At 43.1% G+C, this 21489-nt stretch overlaps 1 protein-coding gene across 1 annotated transcript in view; it reads left to right on the top strand.

The window, feature by feature from the left end:
• MYO7B (myosin VIIB) overlaps positions 1–17366 on the top strand; it is a 50732-nt gene extending 33366 nt beyond the window's left edge. The window contains exons 32-48 of the mRNA XM_075716167.1: positions 87–204; positions 298–424; positions 1181–1350; positions 2055–2236; positions 3044–3171; positions 3726–3883; positions 4526–4679; positions 6646–6801; positions 10687–10792; positions 10928–11041; positions 11940–12027; positions 13160–13266; positions 13738–13923; positions 14776–14892; positions 15600–15683; positions 16407–16526; positions 17283–17366. Coding sequence (XP_075572282.1) covers positions 87–204; positions 298–424; positions 1181–1350; positions 2055–2236; positions 3044–3171; positions 3726–3883; positions 4526–4679; positions 6646–6801; positions 10687–10792; positions 10928–11041; positions 11940–12027; positions 13160–13266; positions 13738–13923; positions 14776–14892; positions 15600–15683; positions 16407–16526; positions 17283–17366 — 2199 coding nt within the window. The remainder of the gene's footprint in view (positions 1–86; positions 205–297; positions 425–1180; positions 1351–2054; positions 2237–3043; positions 3172–3725; positions 3884–4525; positions 4680–6645; positions 6802–10686; positions 10793–10927; positions 11042–11939; positions 12028–13159; positions 13267–13737; positions 13924–14775; positions 14893–15599; positions 15684–16406; positions 16527–17282) is intronic.
• Positions 17367–21489: the final 4123 nt, after the last annotated feature.

Here is a 21489-nt window from a genome sequence, read left to right as displayed (position 1 = left end):
CTGGGATCAGGCCTGCTCTTTACTGTCTGCAAATCATGCAAACCAGATTTTACTGAGAAAACCTTGGGTATCTTTTTATACTGCAGGCCCCATACACACAGGACCGTGTCTCCTGTCAGACTGTGAAGGAACAACTTGTAGATTTTGCTCGCTTTCAGTGGCCTTTGCTTTTTTCCCGATTCTTTGAAGTCACTAAGTTTTCAGGTAATACCTGGAGCCTGGGAGTAGAGGACAGATATAAGATCAATAGAGGAGGACTTGTATAGCATTGAGAAGGAGTTTATTCTGCATTTTCAGGTCCCAGCTTGCCCAAGAACCACTTTATCATTGCTGTAAATTGGAAAGGTATCTGCTTCTTGGATGAGTCAGAAAAGCGGCTCCTTGAGCTGACCTTCCCAGAGATAACTGGCATCCACACCAACAGGTGAGTTCCCCAGAAAGACAAGATCTGAAGAAGGCATCTCTGCCCATACTTACAAAGGGTCTTCCATGTAGGAGGGAGGTGTACTTTCTCTGCCATCCCCCTAGGTGATTTGATCTGAGCCTGGAAAGGTGGTTTACCCTAGGTCTGGGAAATAGAAAGGGACAAGTTCTGAGCAGCCTGTAAAGGAAGCACTGAAATGGCTGAATCTTCCCAGCTGGTAGAAGGAAAGATGATCCTGCTCAGTAGAAAGGTGTAAGGAAGCACACACATGTACCAAGACAAAAATGGCCCAAATAACTAATATAGTTAAGCCATTGTCTGTTATGCACGCTGGGCGTTCATATGCTTCTCAGGTGTGATGGACCTGAACAAGATAACTGAGGGAACGAGGGTTACCATTGGCTTGCTCAGGGCACACAGCCTTGCATCAGATCACTCAGAGAATAGAGTCTTACATACAAAAAATACCTCTGTGAGGACTGTCACAGATTTAATTAGTTGCCCAGTTACTCCAAAAGAAGGGTGTTCTTTTGTCTATAATGAAGCACTTTTGTACAAAACATGGTGGAGTCCAGAGTGAACCTGAACCACTTCAGTCCTTCACCCCTACCAACTCATGAGAAAGCAAATTAAGAACTACCAATATTCACTGTAAGGGAGTTGTCTGCAAGGAGGTGTAGGTGCCTTGGCTGTGATTGCAGATGGGTTTGTAAGTTTTTCAGATGCTTTCATAATGCACTGTTCAATAATACATAGGGCAGTGAAGTCATTTGGACAGAGTTGCACTCTCATCACACTTCGTGCCGAGGAGTTTGTGCTTACATCTGTAAACAGTGTTGTCATTGCTGAACTGGTGGTCATGTTCCTGGAAGGACTGAAGAAGAGATCACGATTCGCTGTGGCAATGCATGAGAAAAAATCCCAAGGTAAGTCTTACAACTTTTCCACATGGTAGGGAAGAAATCGTGAGAGAACCCACAGCACTTGTTTGAAAGAACTCAAAGAGAAGAGGGAGAACTTCAGCAAGAGTCCCTTTGCTCCAGAAAGGATGCATAGTGATCAGCATGGCAATACAGAGCATAAGACAATGTGATTCAATACCTTTGCATACAAATAACCTTTCCTTCTTCCTTCTACTTCTTTGCATATTTTATTTAGATAGTACAGTGTCCAACAACTCAGCCTGCTTATAGTAGGAAGTTGGATTTGGGCTCCCTGGAAATACTTTCCAGAAAAATTTCACAGAGGTGGTAAACTGGAATTTTCTGTGGAATATAGTTGGCTGGAACAGACAAGAGAGGATTAAAATGTAAGCATTAACTTCACCTGCTTACAACTATCGAGTTTCTTTCCATGCTTTGCTGCCAGTTCCAGACACAAAGTCAGTGTCCATTTAAATCAAATGGAGTTTGCCATTGCTCTCAGTGGATCAAAATCAGGCTGTCAGAGGAAATTTAAGTGGTTTCTCTGAAGTGTTACTGGATAATTAGCTGTATTTACACAAATCACTTTCTATTGCTAATTGAATTCAGGCCTTCAAAATACAATTCCCTTGTCTTTCACATTGCAATCCCTTTGCATTTTCTTGGACTGTCAAGCCTGAACAGTACTCCCTTATTCTGTTTTCCAGAAGACCCTGCCATCTTGTCCTTCAAGAAGGGAGACTTGCTAATCTTCACCGAAGACAAAAGGCTTGATGCAAACTCTGGCTGGATCTGTGCCCAGAATGAAAGGACAGGCAAAACAGGGAATGTATTTTTGGAAGAGATCTACATCATTCCTTCTCTCACAAAACCCTCTAGTCAAGTGCTGGTAAGAAAAGCTGAGCACTCTCTTTGAAGAGACTGGAAGATAAATGATAATAACAGTGTTAAATATGATTAAATTTTTAACTGGAAGTTAATGGTTCCTCCAAAGTTAGACAAGTTCTATACCTGCCATTGAAGTCAAGCATTTCATGCTGTCCTGGCTGAAAACAAAACTAAACCTAGCCCAAACTCTAAGGAGAAGATTGCAGTTGCACAAAAGCAATGACTTTCAAAAAAACAGTCCGTTCACCATTAGCAATTTCAGTGCCTGGAATTGGTAGCAATTAATGGAAATGGGTGTGCTGTTGAATTTTTCTGCATTCACACTGGGCTTGATTGGTGATCATACATTACCTCTCAAGGGAAGCTCTAAGTGCAGCAGGTTACTTCAAAAGAATATGCTCCTTGAGGGAGTCAAGGTTTCCCATTGATCACTCTGCTAACAATTTTATCTTTAGTTTTGGAGACTCAGTATATTGGATACTGTGCTAACATGTAAAAAGCTGAAAAAGTGAGGGAAAAACACACCAGTGATAAGCAGGTGCATTTTTAACAAGTGTTGTGCTTTGGATAATCATACATATTTTGATGGTCACTACTGTTGGGTCTATGGAAATTACTTCCTTGAGTCAACTATTCCCAAGTATTTCCTGAGTCTCTGAAGATGCTGCTTAGGGGACTGAAGGTCTCCTGCAGCACAGAGCACTCAAGTTTAGTATACACCCTCTGTGCATATATGCTGAGTAACACCTGACAATATGTGCAGAGACCTGTGTCCATGTGACATCTCTACATGGCTGTGTCATTCCAGAGTTTGCTGATGATGTCTCCAGACCAGAGAAGGACAGCTTCACAGAACTCCTACATGGATGAACCTGATGAAGAGGATCTCAAAGTGAAGCCTTACACGCTGGAGGAGTTCTCCTATGAACACTTCAGGTGAAGCTCTCTGTATAGTGTGCACCCTATGAAAGTTCCAGTTGATCTTTTGTGATCCTTAAAGCCTAGGATGTAACAGCATCTCCCATTTCTCATTGGGTTTCTTCTCTTTGTTCCCTGTAATGAAGTGTGACTTTGGACATGCAGAGATTCTGGCACATGGCCTGCTTGTATCTTTTGTCTGCAGAAATGCAAAGGGAAGGGTAGAAGAACCCCAGCTGGACTTTTTTCTTTTCTTTCCAGCAGGCCCTATTCTTACTTCTCACCCCTTCTTCAGCACTTACCAACTAGCCAGGGTACACAACATCTCAGGCCTCAGAGAGTAAAGGAAAAATTAGTCTTCTAAAACCTCTCCTTTTGCAAGCCTTCTCCATTCTGGATCTAAAAGAATATTTATTTTCCTGTTCTTGTCAACCTGCACAATCAAAGGAGATATGAGATCACTGTCTTGGGAAAGAACAGGCGTAGAGATAAGTCTCTGTGATAATGACCTCCTATGTTCATAGCAATACTGATCTAGTAATTTTGTATTGCCTGCACTTGTTTTCATTCAGGACTCCTGAGAAGGAATCCATCAGCAAAGCTGTTCTCCAGAAATCCCGCAAGCACAGTCAACTGTGGGCACACTCTAAGGAGCCCTTGAAACAGCCCTTGCTGAAGACAGCATGCACAGACCCTGATCTTCGGGACTTGGCATGTCAGGCCTTCATTGATATCCTTTCACTCTTCTCTTTGGGATCTGAGAACACTCAGGGAAGGAAGAGCTAGCTACCTCCACTAAACTCACCTCCATTGAGATAATACTGCATCTACATTCCAGGGGACACATTTACATCAAGGTGGGGGGTATCAATCCTGCACAACTTAGCATTGTTTCCTTTGTCTACAGAGGAAAGGTTCCTATTAGACCAGACGGGTTAGCTCAGTTGGTTAGAACATGGTGCTAATAACGCCAAGTTCACAGGTTCAATCCCTGCTTACTGCAGGGGGGTTGGGCTCGATGATCTCTCAAGGTCCCTTCCAACCCAAAGCATTCTATGATTCTATGATTCTATTCCCCCCCAGTGCTCCACAGCTCCTGACGATTCACTTAACTGAGAATGTGGCTTTAGGAGTGAGTGAGATTTACTGCATATGCCCAGAGCAAGCAGCTAATACAGTACAAATCACAGCCAAGCAGTGACTGCTGCACAGGGTAAGGGAGTAGGGGACAGGTAGGGAATATGTTCCAGACCCTCCTCACAGTATTTGCCACTTAGGCATCAATAGAGTCACTAACATGTTATGATCCAGGTGAGACTTCCCATTTACCTTCCTAAAATTGGCCTGCTTTTGTCCTTAACAGCACATTCACCCATCATGAAATTCATGGGAGACTATCCCTCAAAACAGGCACACTCCTCTGTGGAAGTCACTGACCAGATATTTGTAGCAGCTATCCAGGAGGAGGTCCTGCGGGATGAGATTTACTGTCAGATTATGAAGCAACTGACTGAGAACAGAAACAGGTACTCACCTGGGTGCAAACACCCTGCTTCTGCAGAGCCAGGGCTCAAGTTCAGGTTGTGAGCAGGAATCGCTGCTACACCTATGATGGGGTGGGAGCAGAGGGGAAGGATGGCCAAATGTTGGAGTGAGACGTTCCCTTCCCCCTTTTTCCAGGCAGTGCTGTGGGGCTCACCTTTGCAGAGCCGTCAGGACCGCTGACTGGCCGTGATAGGCCATAGAATAGGATGGTTACTCGTCTCCCTTGAGCTGCTGCTTTGCTCCCATCAGCATTCAGTACTCGTCTCTGTGCAGTATGGTGTGAGGCAGGCAAGGTGTTACTGAAGCCCTCTTAGTCCCAAGGCAGTCTGTGGAGAAAATATGGCACTGCATAGAGTTCTTGCATGCTTTCAGTGGCTGCACTGCCAGCCCTGCATTTGTTTTAAGTTTCCCAATGATAGTATTTCCCTCCTATAAGCACATGGTTCATGCTAGACCTTTTACTACCAGTGAATCCTTTTGAGTAGTTACATTAATTAGGTTACACAACTGGCTTGCAGAATGCACTGGTTACACAGGCCCCTGCCCATGCATAAGTCTCTGAAATAGGCTGATGTTTGCTTCCCCACTCATAAAAAGTATAATTTGACCTACTTCCAGGGGAACTGAATTGCAAAAAGCAGCATAAAATAATACTAATTATTAACAAAATGGATTGTCTGTTTGTCACTGCAGAAGTTAGAGAAGGTACTTCTATTTGTTTATTTTCTTTCTTACTGTTCCACAAATATTAAACTTAGTGGAACTTTTACCATGCGTGTAACTATTAAATGGTGAATTTCCTTGCCTGCAGTAAATCTTACAGGCTATTTAACACGTAGTCTGTAGCCATGGTGCCAGTACCATGCCTGATATTCTCTACCAATTTAGTCCTGTGGGTCATTCACTGTTTTGAGAGGGATCACTGATGTGGAAAAAACAATGCTTGAAAGGTGGCTATTTCCATATATTTTCATTAGAATAGCCAGAGCAATAAATCTTTCATCCTTCCCAGGCTACTGCCCTGTGGACCATGTCATGCTCTCACACTTACACAAGCACCACTGATCTATAGAGTGTAAGTGGGATTAAAATAGTGTGTCTTCGTCTGCAAAATCAGAAAAGTAAATGGGAATAAAGAAGCCAGCACCTCTTTATTCAGCAGAGTCTGGTGCCCATTCAAGGATAGACCTCTTGGCTTTCCTAATCAAAACCACTTCACACCATTTAGCATTTCAGAGCAATCCCTGGGACACAGCTGAAGTGTGTTCTGCTCCTGGCTTTGAAGGTAGAATGACTGACCACCTCCTGGCTGCAGAGCCTTTCTTACTGGTGAGGGTGAGATGCTAGAAGAGCTTCAATGGCAGATTTCACAGGTCCAGAGGCCGGAAGTACTGGCTTTCTGCCTGAAAATTGTACAAACTTGATCTGGAATTTTGAAGAACTGTAATAACGTCATTAAACAATGCCATCTACCTGCTCATTTTTCAGAGCAGGAGCGTGTGTAAGGGAAAGTCAATTGCAAGCAAAGTGCTTGTGCTCTGAGCAACACTGGCTAGCACAGAGGGCAGGTGAATACAAACAGCTGATAAAGTACAATCCAAATACATGTGAGCTTGAACAGCAAATTGACAGTGGCTTTCCAAGAGGATGGCACAAGGGTCACTGCTGCCAAGATGACTGTTAAACTGGAGCTTATATTTATTCATGAGATTTGCAACTGTCATGAATATTTATCAGCCAGGATTTAGCATTGTCTTCGCATACAGGCTGTAGTCATTGCTCAGAAAATGGCTGCCAGATTCTGTGAAGGCTCTGTTGATTTGCAGGTCTCTGCAGAACGGCACAACATACCATGATGGGAGTGTGTTTCTCTTCCCTGTGGCTGGTGTATGGTCAAACAAAGAATTACATGTGGCTATAGCAGAACCGTTTGCTTTGTGTTCACAGGTACAGCGTGACCAAGGGCTGGCAGCTACTTTGGCTCTGCACTGGCCTGTTCCCACCCAGCAAGTCACTGCTGAAACATGCCCAGAAGTTCATGGAGACACGTCAGAAAGAGACGCTGGCCCTGGAGTGCAGTCGGAGGATTCAGACAGTGATGAGGTAAACAGCCCAGCATATAGCCAGATCTAAGTGTTAAAAAGTCATGAATCAGGTGCCAAAAAGTATGTGGGCTAAAATATTGAGACTCCTACTTTCCTTTCTCTCTTTACTTCCTTTTTTTTTGAAGTGATCATAATTTTTAATTCTCTTATGGACTTTGAGCCACTGAGAGATAGTTTCACTTTTTTCTTTCACAGTTAGCAACATTTTAAAAAGTTCAGCATCACACATAATCACTTGACTCCCAGAGCTGGATATTTCAAACATCCTAAAGGGCATGCAGCTTGAAATGAAATCCTGTGTTGTCACTGATGAGGTCCTGACCTTGCTTTCCTTTGGTGAGGCAGCATATCCTTATCCCCCTTACATGTGCCTGAGGATTAGTCTTGAGTTCGTTGAATCTCAGTAGCATAGAGCTGCATGTGCAGCTAAAAACACTAGGTTTTACTCATAGTAGGTTGGCACCACTGAAGTCACTGACATCTGCAGAGTGCTAATGTGGCTCTGTTGGTTCTCTGATGGTGAAGTGTGGTGGGTTGACCCTGGCTGGATGCCAAGTGCCCACCAAAGCCACTCTGTCACTCCCCATATCAACTGGACAGGGGAGAGAAAATATAATGAAAAAGCTCGTGGGTCGAGATAAGGACAGGGAGATCACTCAGCAACTACCATCAGGGGCAAAACAGACTCGACTGGGGGGAAAATCAGTTTAATTTATTAGCAGTCAAATCAGAGCAGGGTAATGAGAAACAAAACCAAATCTTAAAACACCTTCCCCCCACCCCTTCCTTCTTCCCAGGTTCAACTTCACTCCCAATTTTCTCTACCTCCTCCCCCCGAGCAGCGCAGGGGGACAGGGAATGGGGGTTGTGGTCAGTTCATCACGCGTTGCCTCTGCTGCTCCTTCCTCCTCAGGGGAGGACTCCTCACACCCTTCCCCTGCTCCAGCTTGGGGTGCCACCCACGGGAGACAGTCCTCCATGAACTTCTCCAACATGGGCCCTTCCCAGGGGCTACAGTTCTTCACAAACTGCTCCAGTGTGGGTCCCTTCCACAGGGAGCAGTCCTTCAGGAGCAGACTGCTCCAGCGTGGGTCCCCCGCGGGGTCACAAGTCCTGCCAGCAAACCTGCTCCAGCACGGGCTTCCCACGGGGTCACAGCCTCCTTTGGGCACATCCACCTGCTCCGGCATGGGGTCCTCCATGGGCTGCAGGTGGATATTTGCTCCACCATGGACCTCCATGGGCTGCAGGGGCACAGCCTGCCTCACCATGGGCTTCACCAGGGGCTGCAGGGGAATCTCTGCTCTGGTGCCTGGAGCACCTCCTCCCCCTCCTTCTTCACTGACCTTGGTGTCTGCAGAGTCGTTCCTCTCACATATTCTCACTCCTCACTCCAGCTGCAGTTTGTGTCCCGGCATTTTTTTTTTTCCCCCTTCTTAACTATGTTATCCCAGAGGTGCTACCACTGTCGCTGACTGGCTCGGCCTTGGCCAGCGGTGGGTCTGTCTTGGAGCCGGCTGGCATTGGCTCTATTGGACATAGGGGAAGCTTCCAGCAGCTTCTCACAGAAGCCACCCCTGTAGCGCCCCCACTCCCAAAACCTTGCCATGCAAACCCAATACATGAAGCAAAGCAGATCCATGCTAGGAAGACAGGATGAACACAGTGATTTCCTATTCTTTGAAGAAATCCAAATGAGCAAAGCCCTGAGACTTACATGGCTGCTCACACCAGGGTACTTCTCAGTCCTCTAGGCATTACCCCTGTCCTGGTGAGGGTTGAAGCAATAGGGCCTCCAGCCCACAGTGCTTCCCAAGCTTCTGAATGACTTGTTGGTGTAATGAACTTGACATGACCAGAGATAGCGGAAGGGCTACCTGGTTTTCAGAAAGGATCAACTGAACTGTAGGGGAAGGTTTCCCTAGATTCCTCCAGACACTGGAATTACCCAGCTGGACACTCTGAGAACACAGTGCTTTGGCATCAGGGTTAACCCCAGCCTTCTCCCTTTTGATGCTGCTGTGAGTTACCACCTGCCTGCCACAGACCTCTTCAGTAAAGAAGCTGCCCAGTGATTTCTCCCTCCAGCTCCTCCATCCTGCCCTTTCTTTTAGGCTGGGCCCTGCATTTGGTCTGTGAGCCCTGCAAGCCAGTCTCAAGGGGAATGCTAACACAGCAGCTGTCCCCCTCGCAGTGGATGGGTTTTGGCGCTGCTCGGGAAACGTCACTGCACATTGAACTTGCCTTTGAAGTGCCTGAAAAATGTGTGGAGAGGAATGTTATTCATTGTTTTTTCCTATGGAGAAGAATGAAAATTTCCTACCTCCCTATGTCATGTGCTATTCATGCTCTAAGCCCTGTTGAGCTGTATAGAGCTTCTTCAGAGTGGGGAAACAGGGAGGGGAAAGCAGAATGGGCTGTTTAGGAGGAGAATTCTATCTGCTAAACTACCCCAGATCTGGAGCCTGGGGGATGGGAGGAGGAACAAGGCAAATGTCATTTTCTAAGAGCATTTCTTTTCCTAAGATTAAACCTGCATCTGCTCTTAATAGGATAGGATAGAATAGAAGAGAATAGACTATTTCAGTTGGAAGGGACCTACAATGATCATCTAGTCCAACTTCTCCCTCTAAGTAACCTGTTATCTTAGCAAAAGGGAGAGCAGGCAGCTCAAAGGACTGACCTACAATACATGGAGTGGAAGCCAACCAAGCCCTTGGGTACACCTTTTCCTCCATAAACAGCTTTACAGCTCCATCCCCAGACTCCTCGCCAGGGAACCAGTGAGCACCCCGATGGGTGTTAAGCAGATCTTGCCTTGGAAATGAATTCCTAGCTGAGGCTGCAAGGAGAAATGGCCCTGTGCCTCCAGCCAAGCTGCTGCACTTCCGTGGTCTCCTATAGCCTCCCTCCTCCCTCTGCTGCAAGTCCAGGAGTAGATGAATGAGTAGGGCAGGTGTACACTCCTTACAGCGCCTGTACAGTATCAGAGCACATGCTGTTCAACCTTGGCTTACAGTCAGGCTTTCCTTCTCCAAATGGAACTGCTACTTTATTTAATGGAAAAAAAAATAGTTTTCAAATCCACACGACTAAAGGTGGATGCCAGACTAAACTCTCTTCCCAAGAGATTGTCCCAGTGTGAGAGAGGAGTTTGGCCCATAAGCTATGGTATACAAAATCTCCAAACAGCCTGCTCTGTGCCACTGAGGGCAGGAAAATATGAGCCACAGAAGGTTATGTGCTAGATTTGTCCTCACTTTAGCATGACTCAGACTTCAGGTCCAGTTCCTTTGCTTTAAAAGGCAGCTCTGCTCTGAGGCATCATTTCAAAGAACTGTGATTGTACAGTTTAAGCGCCTCTTGAGTCAGTGATTACATGCCAGCTCTTTTTTTTTATATATATATATATATATATATGTAATGCTTCCAGCAGCCCTCCAAACTTTTCTGGTACTTGCCTCCTAAGCTGTAACTCATTTTGTATCTGAATGCGTATCTTTTTGCTGATACAAGAATTAAATAAAGTGTATTTCTCCTTGTGGCCGCTATCTTCACACTTCAATAACAGTAAGGAAAAATGTCACTGAATATATAGAATGGGTGATGGTACTGGCTAGGAAGGTGCCTTATTCATGCAACCTCCTTGCAGAGTAGAACAGACTTTTAATAGACATGCCAATAAGGCCCTCAGTTTCTTGCTGTTAATACATGTTAACGCTGTTAATCTGCATTGGGGTGAAGATCCATTAGAGCCTGCTCCATGTCACAGTACTAGCATTCTGGATGGAGCCTGTTGTTCAGATGGAATACTGTTGTTCAGTTCCTCAAAGATTAAATATCCAGCACTGATCTCTCTTATGATGGTGGTGGCATTTTCCAGGAGTGGCTGCAGGAAGTGGGCACCTCATCCCGTGGAGGTTGAGGCCATCTTACAGAACAACACTAAGATCTCACACAAGATTTGCTTCCCCAATGAAACAGAACAGGTGAGAACGTACTTGTTTTCCCAGCCTTGACCATTTTCCCAGCCATGATGTGTTCATGCAGGAGCACTTTTCAAGACATTCAGTGTTCTCATTTCTTCCTCTCCTCTGTGTAACAAGAGTCTTGTTATCTCATAGACATTTGATGTGGGAACAAACACCAAAATCCGGACTCTGTGTCAGAACATCGCTTCCAAATTGCAGCTGGGCTCCTGGGAAGGTTTCAGCCTCTTTGTGAAGATTGCAGACAAGGTAACTCTTCTGGACTATGGCAGGGTAGCCAGACTCTTCCCTCCTCTCTTACTTATTTACCAGACCACCTAAACAACCATATATGAAGCCAAGCAACAGAGCAGGTCACTACTGCTTCTGCCTTACTGAGGGGATACAACCTAGACTTGAACTTAGCACCTGACAATTATTTTGAATCTGTTGAAGAGGCTGGATGGAGATGCAGAGTTTCTATCAGCCTACTGGTACACAGGTGGTACTAAAAGCAGAGAAGACACGGGCTTTCTTGCAGCTGCTGGGATGGTAGTAAGTTGTATGTTGCATACTACAGGATTCAGCCCTTTTCCACTCAGGCTTTGCCCAGGAGACGTGCTACACATGAACAGTACCCACTAGTATTAGGAAGAGCAGTGGTTGACCAGCATCAGTTGATTGCTCTCTAGTTTCTCAGAAGCTTGCCTTGCCTGAGCTGAAGCTTGGGTTGGCTGCCTGGCTGAGAGGTCCCTTCTCTCTGGAACTGTGATCAAGGCAAAAGCAGCACTGAGTCCATGCACAGGGAGTTTCTGATGTGCTGCGTTCCCGAAAAGACGAACCCAGTACGTGCCAATATTTTACAAAGAGGAGGTGGCTAAGAATAAGGTAGGCATCTTCAGCTTGACTTCAATAAGCAGGCTGGAAAGAAAAAAGCAACAGAAGATGCAATAAAAATCCCCATATGAACTGTAAATCATTTGAGCCTTCCTCCCCCTACTTCTCTGCTTCTTTACCCTTGCCTCTGCCTTTCCTGCTGTAATTGTGCTCTCTCACTGTTGCCAGGGAAAGAAAATTCAGCCTGATACTTGGGTATGTTGGCACAGGCAGTATTTTATATGATGTGCTAATCCTTCCTTTTCCCCCTTCATTGCTTGGCCTCTTCCAGGTGATCAGTCAGAATGAAGCAGACTACTTCTTTGACTCACTAAGGCAGGTGACAGACTGGAACAGGAGGAACAAACCAGGGAAAGATGGTAAGGAGAATGCCAGCATGACAAGAAGCTGCATGAGATGCTGTGTTGAACTGGTGAAACAGCAAATTTATCCAGTAGAATTTACTCTACCTTGGGAAGTGTGTGGCAGAGCCTTATTATATCATTTTTGTTTGTACATACATGGTTAGGGCCTGCACCAGCAGTAAGATCCAGTGACCTGATGCAGCCAAGCACTGGCTATCAGAAACACCAGAACATCTTTGTGGGGGGAACTCTCCAGAAGTTTTAAATTGGTACCAAAGATTTTTTGACCTGTTGCATCCAAAACACATAGCTGGATGCACACAAGTTAGACAGGTTGATCCTCTTTACAGTCCAAAGCTTGTGCATTGCCAGATCAGGTATCAGCCGACACACGTAAACAGGTTCTTTACAGTGTCACTCCCATTTCTTGGGTTGTTAGAAAATTGTTGTCTAGATTATTACCTGGTGATACCAAAGCACAAGTTGGGCTGCCAGGGGAACACTTGTTAGAATAAAACAATATAACACTAACGACAGCAATTCTTTGTACTTCACTCCCATATATAACATAAATTTTGAAATCTACATCAAACTCAAACTCCACTCAAATTTCATATTCATTTATCCTGACCTTGGTTTATTTCAGGACAGCTGACGTTCAACTTCCTGAAGGACTGTCTACATATCTAAGACTTTCTGACTTCCCTCTTCTCCCCACAGCTGATGCAGCTGCTAGGAGCTCTGAAAATCACAGCATGAAGTTGTAGGTGCCCTAACTCACAATTCATTTCTGTAAACACAGCCATCAGGGAATGTACCTGCATCAGTATAACAGAATTCAGGTGTGCTGCACATCAGCAGGCAGCTGTCATGAGCACCAAGAAATAACAAACACTTGCTGGCATCATCAACTTCTTCCTCCATCTCTGAAGAGCCTGCACCTTAGATCACTGCACAATCAGTGTCCAGAACGGACAGCTAATCACCTTCTTGGTCATCTAAAATGGCCTTTTGTACTTTTTTGTTAGTAATTTTGTTTGTTACTATTAAAACCAGAATTACATTTCTAATTACATTTACAAGCCATTCAAAACCTGCAGACCTCTACAGTGATACAGAGAATACTAACAAGATGTTGTTTCCTTAGGGGCTACTATGTCTGTGGCTTATGAGGTGTACTTCATGAGAAAGCTGTGGCTGAATGTAACTCCTGGGAAGGACCTGAAAGCTGATTCCATTTTCCATTACCACCAGGTAACCAGCTCCCTAAAGCATAAATATAATGGCAGACAAAGTGATCCAAGAAATACTCCTAAGAAAATAAGCCTGCCGGGGTATTACCTTCTCTCTCACCAAGGCCTGCATTATAGAGCTTCCAGAGGAATGCCTCTGGAGGGCACAGCTCAGCCTCAGGAGCAGATTTACTTCTCACAGTGTTCACACCTTAGCTATATATTGCTTATGTGAGGAGCACAGCTCCCTAATCTAATTGTTCCCTGGAGGTGCTTGTTCTACTCTGTAGTTGTGTGGAGACTCATAGAATGGTTTGGGTTGGAAAGGACCTTTGAAGACCATCCAGAGAACCTCCAGGAGGAGTCAAAAGTTCTCGGGATGCCCTTGAACTGTGTTTGGCAAGACTCACATCCTGACCTCACAGATTTAGCATGCACAAGTCAGTGTTTGCTTCAGCCTGTTCTGTCTGGATTCAGAGCTGTTCTCTTCCAGGAGTTGCCAAAGTACCTCAGAGGCTACCACAAGTGTTCCAAGGACGAAGCTGTCCAGCTGGCAGGGCTGATTTATAAAGTGCGCTTCAACAATGACCGCACACAGCTGGCAACCATCCCCAAAATCTTGAAGGAGCTGGTGCCAGAAAATCTGCTCCGAGCAATCTCACCAGATGAGTGGAAGAAGGTAAGAACATCAGCTTTCATTAATCATGCTACTTCCACAAAGCTTTATGAGAGAAGACGGGCACTGAGACATACTACTTTTTTGATCTGACAGTCTTTGAAAGCACTATCAAGGGATGCTACTGGATGTTGCTGTTTTGCCTCTTACAATCTAGATTTTTTGCATCCTCTATACCAAACCTCTGAAAGATATCTGCAGGCCTGGATGACTGATTTGCGATGTGCATTTTTCTTGGAGATACTCATCTATTTTCAGTGCCCAGAAGCAGAGTTAGAGATAGGAAGGTCAGTGACGGGACTGACTTGAGGATCTTGCAGAGAAACAGAAAATTAAGATCTGTCCTAAATATTTCATAGTTTGGCCAGCAAATCAGTCACCTTGCACTGTATGCATGCTACTCATAGCAAAAGGCTCTTTTCCCCACCAAAAGGCAAGAAAGTTTCAGCACAAACTTATCACTAAGTTCACCGAGGAAGACACAGGACACTATTTCAAATACAGAGGGAAAATTCACCCTATGTGTTTCAGCAGAAAATGTAATACACGTCTGTGGGTGTTGAACACTGGCTTTCTGAATTTTGTTTCATCCCATATTGCCCCTCTGTCCCGAAATCCATTCCTGTGGGCTCCTGGACTTCCTACAGCCAAGTCATTAGTAAGGAACACTGGGGAGGTTCTGGCTCCACCTTGCCCCATGGCATGGAAGGCTATTTTCATTTTCACAGTCTTCTGTTGCTGTGGGTGCAAGACTGATTTTGGTGATGGTGTGATGCTGTTTTTAGTGCTCATGCTGGACATTGGAAACCTGTCTGTCTCCAACTGAATAGGCTTTCTATCCTTTTTTCTAAACAGAGCATTACTGCAGCATATAGCAAACATGAAGGAAAAACTGTGGATGAGGCAAAGATTGCCTTCTTGAAAATGATATACCGGTGGCCAACATTTGGATCAGCCTTCTTTGAGGTGAAGGTAGGTTTAAGGGCCTGTATGAATGGCTTTGGTAGTAGACAAGCACTGGGGGCTATGGACTGACTACAATTCCGTATCTGTGTAAGTGACAATGCATTATAAAGCTGGCTTCCCATCATCTACTGAGGAAAACTCAAGTTCCTTGAAAGAAGGGAGATAGGTTTTTTATCCCTTCTGAACTATGCCTGTTATTTACTGGCCGTGTTGTTGTTCCAGTTGTAAGACTTCAATATTATAACTATGTAGTAGATCTTCTGGTTATATAGATACTTAACTGTCCTGTCATTGTTCTCCACTACAAAATGTTGTGAAATCTTGTATCTCCGGGGACTCTTCCCTCAGAACAGAACTGTACTAATCCTCCCTCTCTTTCTGCAGTGGATACCTCCAGGAATCATTTCCCACTTGCTACCTTTAACTTCTCCTCGCTAGACTCTTAACTGGTTTGCAACCAACCATTAAGCCTATTATCAGACAGCCTAGGAAATAATGGACCTGATTCTGCTTTTATGTAGCAGCTGCTCAAGTCATCAATATATGGCCAAAAAAGTCATCCTTAGCAATGGTTACATAATATTGGGGAGCTTTATGGTTCAGTGTTTATTTGGTAAAGAGAACAAGCAGCACTGGACACTGTTAAAGGTCACTATGCACCTGATACGCATTTCTTCGTTTTCTGCTTATCTTGCTTTGTTACTCGTTTATAGCAAACCTCGGAGCCAAATTTCCCAGAGATTGTGCTGATTGCAATCAACAAGCAAGGAGTCTCACTGATACATCAGAAGACAAAGGTAACAGTTGATTCTCAAGAGTCTATCTAAGGAAGGATTTAACTGATCATGCTAACTTAGAGACAGCAACAGGACCTTCTCCCTGAATGGTAGGAGAGGATGAAGTTCCACTATTCATCTTCTGTGTGAAACCGAAGAAAATGTTATTGCCTCAAATCACTTCTTTGCAGTTTCTACACTGGAAAGGAAACAGTGTAGAGCATCTCTGAAAAAAGAAGTGGTAATCATGATGGACCTGGGTAAAGTGGTAAGATCAGGCAGATGGATGGACAGTGCAGTAGGGAACCTGCTTCAGAAAAATGCTTTGTGGGAAACCCAACCTGTCTAAAAGATCAGGCCAAATGACAGTGTTTACCAGCTCTCTAACCCAAACTTGGTGTGGTCTTACCAAGTTCCCAGGCAAAAGCATTTATGAGTATCATCATTTGCTTTTAATAAGAAAACAATTATCCAGCAAGTTTTAGATTATTGTAAATACAATGGCAGTGTGCTAAGGCAAAGATCAATATGTCATGAAAGGAAGTCTCATTAGAGTGATTAAGACTCACCTGCTTGGTGAAAACACAATATACTACTACTCTGGATGCAAGACCTACCTCGATCCACTGTGTTTATAAATGAAGTAGGAAAGAAAAAGAATCCTCTGGCTCTACAGGTTTTCTTCCATAACAGCACATTTTCATTTGAGAAATATTTTATAGTTCACTTTGTTTCCCCTTACAGGATATTTTAACAGTCTACCCCTTCAATAAAATCTCCAACTGGAGCAGTGGGAGCACATACTTTCACATGACAATAGGGAACCTGGTACGAGGAAGCAGGATCTTATGTGAGACATCTCTGGTAAGGAGAGTTTTGTCAACTTATACACAAGAAACTCCTAACTTTTTCCTTACATCCAGAATTGCTACAAAAAAATGGTGCCAAAATAGCTGTTAAAACAAGTGCAGATACAAAAAGCATTCTCTGCTATGTCAAAAAAATTGCAGTTTAGAACTGGTTCAGTACTATATAATGCCATCTGACACAAAGACATAAGCTGCAGAGATGAGGAAAAAGTCATTTCCCAAACATCAAAATTCTATCTGAGACATTAAGAAAAGACTGCGCTTACCCAGAAAACTACGTAAGAGGCTTTTTGTCTTGCATGGTTTGATCCATCTATGCAGTAACGCCATCCTTGTAAGATTTTACACTTTTCAATGAGTGGTACCACCTTTTTAAGAATTGGTTTCAGATTGTCCACAGACTCAGAGAAACATCACTGTATTGATATTTAAAGGTAAATTTGTAAAGATAATATAAAAACATTTAAGGGCTAACTTCTCTCACAGAAAAGCTCGGATTTGTAAGAACAACATGTTAATCTATAGAATGAATGACAAGGAGACAACAGAGCTATGCTCTGTAAAGTTTTGTAAACCTATGAAAGGAAGAGCAGAGGGAGAATAGATAAATAATTATCAAAACAGAGATAGCTGTTAGAAGAGGAGAAGTCCATGCAGGGAAGAACCTAAGAACAACATAAAACAGGGAAGAAATAGTTATTTTTCCTTCTGGAGGTCTTTGAGAGACTTAAGACTTTTTTCTTTCTGACAGGGTTACAAAATGGATGACCTCTTAACATCCTATGTACGCCTGCTAATGAATGCTGTAAACAAGCAAAAGAACCTCCCAGCCTGAGAGTGGAAATAGAATCCATGACCTGTATCTGTGCCAAACTACCTGTAATTTCATCTCCCAGAAGAAAAGCCATTTAAAAAATATTAATCTTGATGATCAGTCTTCTGCTCACACACTGAATTAACTGTGCTGCTGAAATATTACCACAAGAGAAGCTCAAGTGAGCATGTGCTTTCAAGTATCTGTAACGCTTGTCTGTCTTAGATGTAGTATAAGAATTCCATTCAGATTTTTGATTTAGAGAAAGTTTAGCTGGATTTTAATGTAATATCGGGGCGGGGGGCAGAGGAACCCTAATATGAGAGCCTCTTGTGATACTCTGAATCTCCTCCATTCTTAAAGAGAGACACACATTAACAGCTGTCTTCCTTTTGGAAAAAAAAAAGTCCCCTTGTTGTAAATGCTTTTACCAAATGCATAAACTCACTGAGTCTTTGCAAACAAAGGTAATATTATTATTTTCCTCCTACTGGAAATTCTAAGAGTGGAAAAATGCCCTTTAGTAGCAGGATAACTGAACACCTTGAAAGGTAAGACGCTGGCTTTCATCCTTTTATCACTAGGTTATGTGCTGCAAGTTACAGCAGACTATGACAGCCAGTTGCTGTCAGAATATAACTGTCACTCCTGTGTGCTGCTAAATTAGCAGGCTGCCCACTGTTTTACCATTGCCTTGGTTAAATAAAATAGTTTTCTTTCTTCCACACTTTATAATGCGCTTGGAAACTAACAACTGCTTTCTGCTATGGAGTTTCTAGTAAGCATAAACAAACTCTGAAATGAGTCTGGATTTTGGGCCCATTACTTTTACTCAGTTGCTCCTATTTCAAGTTACAGACGTGCTATTCAGTGCAAATCGGACTCGGAGAATGCAGTCTAACAGATAGCTGTTGAAAAGAGACTTTTCTGCTCTACAAAAATGTTCTCAGCTTGGAATTATACAGACATTTGTTCATGAGACAAGAATAATAGCTTTAATTTCTCCTGATCTTTTCTATTTCCTGTTTTGCAGGCACTTTGAGTGGTAAAATTTGATTCAGCACTTGTTCATCTCTCAGACCTTTGTAAACACACAACTTTGGTCCTATAGGAACCAGAGTGTACTCGGAATGTGTAAAGCATATACACGCTGTGGTGGTAGTAAGCCTAGATGCTTACCCCATCAGAGAACAAGTACTCCTTGCTCAATGACGAGCCCTCCCTTGCTCACAGTGAAACACAGACATGTCTTAAAGCATTTACACCAAGTTCCTTGAGACACAATCTGGCGGTGCTGGTAAAGCAGCTCTGCTAGATCTCTCAAATTTGCCAATGTATGCACAATGGTTCTCTTGTTCCCTCAGATGTGTGTGTGTGAAATTCAAACGCTAATGGGAGTTGTATACATGGGTGGCAGGGAAGAGCCCTACTCTCTTTGTGCATCTAAATGAGTGCCACACTTGTTGGAATAGTTGATCCTTTTGCATGCAATTAGATATTCCTGCTGTAATGTCCATTGCTGGCAATGGAAACGTTTGAGACTACGACTTTGAGTTGTTTTGTCATCCTATGTCTGATCTAACTGGCTATAAGTGAGAAGCATTCAATACTTCAGCTGTACAAAAAGAAATTTTGCAGCCAAATTGTATTGTTTCTGGTTTTTAAATAAACACTGCAGAAAATCAACCACAATGTCTTTTTTAACAAGAAACCTGAATATTCGCTCTAGGTCCATGTAACCTAAACCTACCAAACATCCGCTATAGCCTGTAAATGATCTTAGTGTCCCATCTACTTGTCATATACACAACACAATTTGTACAGCACAGCCTCTAAAAGGATGATAACCCTTTCTGCACACCCTTATCAACAAACACATCACCATAGAAGCAGCACAGATCCAAAACGTGAATTCACCACGACAGTGCATCAGATGTGGGCAATCCCCAGAGTTCCTCGGAGTGCACAATGCTCTCTGGCTCAGCACTGCAAATTATAGTTTTTGGTTTTTTGCTGTACAATATAAAACTTTTTTACATTTGTTTTTTGTGTGAAGATTTAAAATGTATTACAGTTAACTTTATTACAGGAACATAAAAAGGTACAGTATTACAACATTTCAATCCACGATCACGTTTTGGTTAGACAGCACAAGCAATGTGTGATAAAATGAGAGCTCTACAAGGTGCAGAATCCACACTGCTCATCAAGGCCTGAACCAAGGCAAGTAGCTGCTACTTCTTTTACTATACCATCCATTACTATACCAAGTCTATACCATCCTCAGCACTTAACAGTGCTTTACAGACTAGTACAACTGCATTTATTGCATGTTTGCTTGCAATCTATTCTTTCACCATCCAACCACTTTTTAAAAAAGCATCAGTCACATCATCGAATACAAAACATGCAACATCTAGAGACTCTCTGTACAGAAGGTTGAACAATATTTGCCTACATTGCACAGACTGCTGTAAAAATAAAGACCGGGATGCAAAACCTAGAGAGCAGATTAGGTTGCTATAAAGAAAGATTACAAGTGATTAACATACCCTTTGAATACAAACAAGCTTCACATAGTGTGGTTTCTAAAAGCAAAACCATTTTCAAGTGTACTCAGTGAATATTAGTGATTTTAATTCAGTATGTATGAATGTAAACTATAAATGTATATAATGAGACAACAGCTTTTAATAAGTGTAGACTTCTGGGCCAAGTTCAACCTTGATATAAATCTATACTCTCCAGTGGTGTGATACCTAGGATGAATTTGGCCAGCATGTCTATTTACAGCAATGGAAAAACGCATGCAGCTTATTTCCGACTGAAACCTTGACTTTATTAAAACAAAAACAAAACAAAAAAACCCAACCTGTCAGCCTATCAAACACACTAAGGAGAATTCATAAGTCTGCATTATATTCTACTTAGTTTTTAAAAAGTGGACTCAAAGAAGTAGAGGAAGATGCCTTTATTTAAACTATAGTTATTTCTCCTACTCCTTCAATTCCACTGTCCCACAAAAGGTGTGTCAGTAATATTCACTACTGTAACTCTGCACATTGCAGGCTATGGGCAGCAGGAGTATAAGAAAAATAATTGTGAAAAATTAATAATTTAAGAGATACTAAGAGAACATCACCCCCTGCTAATATAGAGAGCAGGGATGATGATTTTTTCCCCCACTAATTTGAGGAAATGCTCTGAAGATAAGGACATCCAAATCCTAGAGGACTGAACATCTTATCAAAGAGAATGATATCAACTGTCCTTTGAACGCTGAAGCTTACTAGGTCTACTGAATTTCTAACATAAGACAAAGTGAGAGCACGCACTAAGTCTCTACTTGCAGTACAAAGTAATTCCATTCACCTCTACATACATGCATTTTCCATTGCTGAACTTGAGAGTGGCCACCGAAAGAATATTACTTATTGCCTGCTAGTTACATAGTCTTTCCATATTTACTAGTAGCTATGCGGCTGTGTGTTCCTCCACCATCTTCCCAGGAGGCTGAAGATGCACAGCTGCTCAGATTTAGCATTAGACATGGCCTGTGAGTAAGATTATAGGAACAGACCTGAATGCTTTATGCTGAGAAGAATCTGCATAACATACTTAACCTCACCTAGATCAGTAGTTCTTGTGTTTTATGCTGTAAAAAAAATGCCGAAGAATAGACTTACAAGACTGGTCTTTGCAGTGGCCACATACTACTGAACCAAAAGACATGCTGCTCTTTGTGCCCTTAACTAGAAGGCCATTTAAAGGCTGGTGAGAGAACAGTGACTAGCCACGTGTTCTCCTAAAGCAGTGACAAAAGCAGCCACTATTACTGTAATCTACAGTGCCTATTGGTCAGAAGAAGATGGAAGAGTTCCACTGTTAAAATTAGGCCTATCCCCTCATCAGTGTTATAGTGGATGCAGTATACCTCAGTTAAAAGTCTATGGTAACTTACAGCAACAAAAAGCAAAGCAGCTGAAGGAAACCGCATTAGCAAAGGCAGTGAGTATCTAAGAGATGGTCTCTCATGTGGGATTCTTATCTGCACACAGTTAACCAGGATTTCCCACCACTGCTGTGATATCACTGGTGCAGTTTCATGGGCAGTAGCTACAGCAAGCACATTAACAGCTATCAA

The sequence above is a fragment of the Pelecanus crispus genome, chromosome 9, assembly GCF_030463565.1.
Source record: "Pelecanus crispus isolate bPelCri1 chromosome 9, bPelCri1.pri, whole genome shotgun sequence".
Taxonomy (NCBI): domain Eukaryota; kingdom Metazoa; phylum Chordata; class Aves; order Pelecaniformes; family Pelecanidae; genus Pelecanus; species Pelecanus crispus.
The sequence above is the reverse complement of the archived record's forward strand: the minus strand, read 5'-3'. Positions and strand labels throughout refer to the sequence as shown.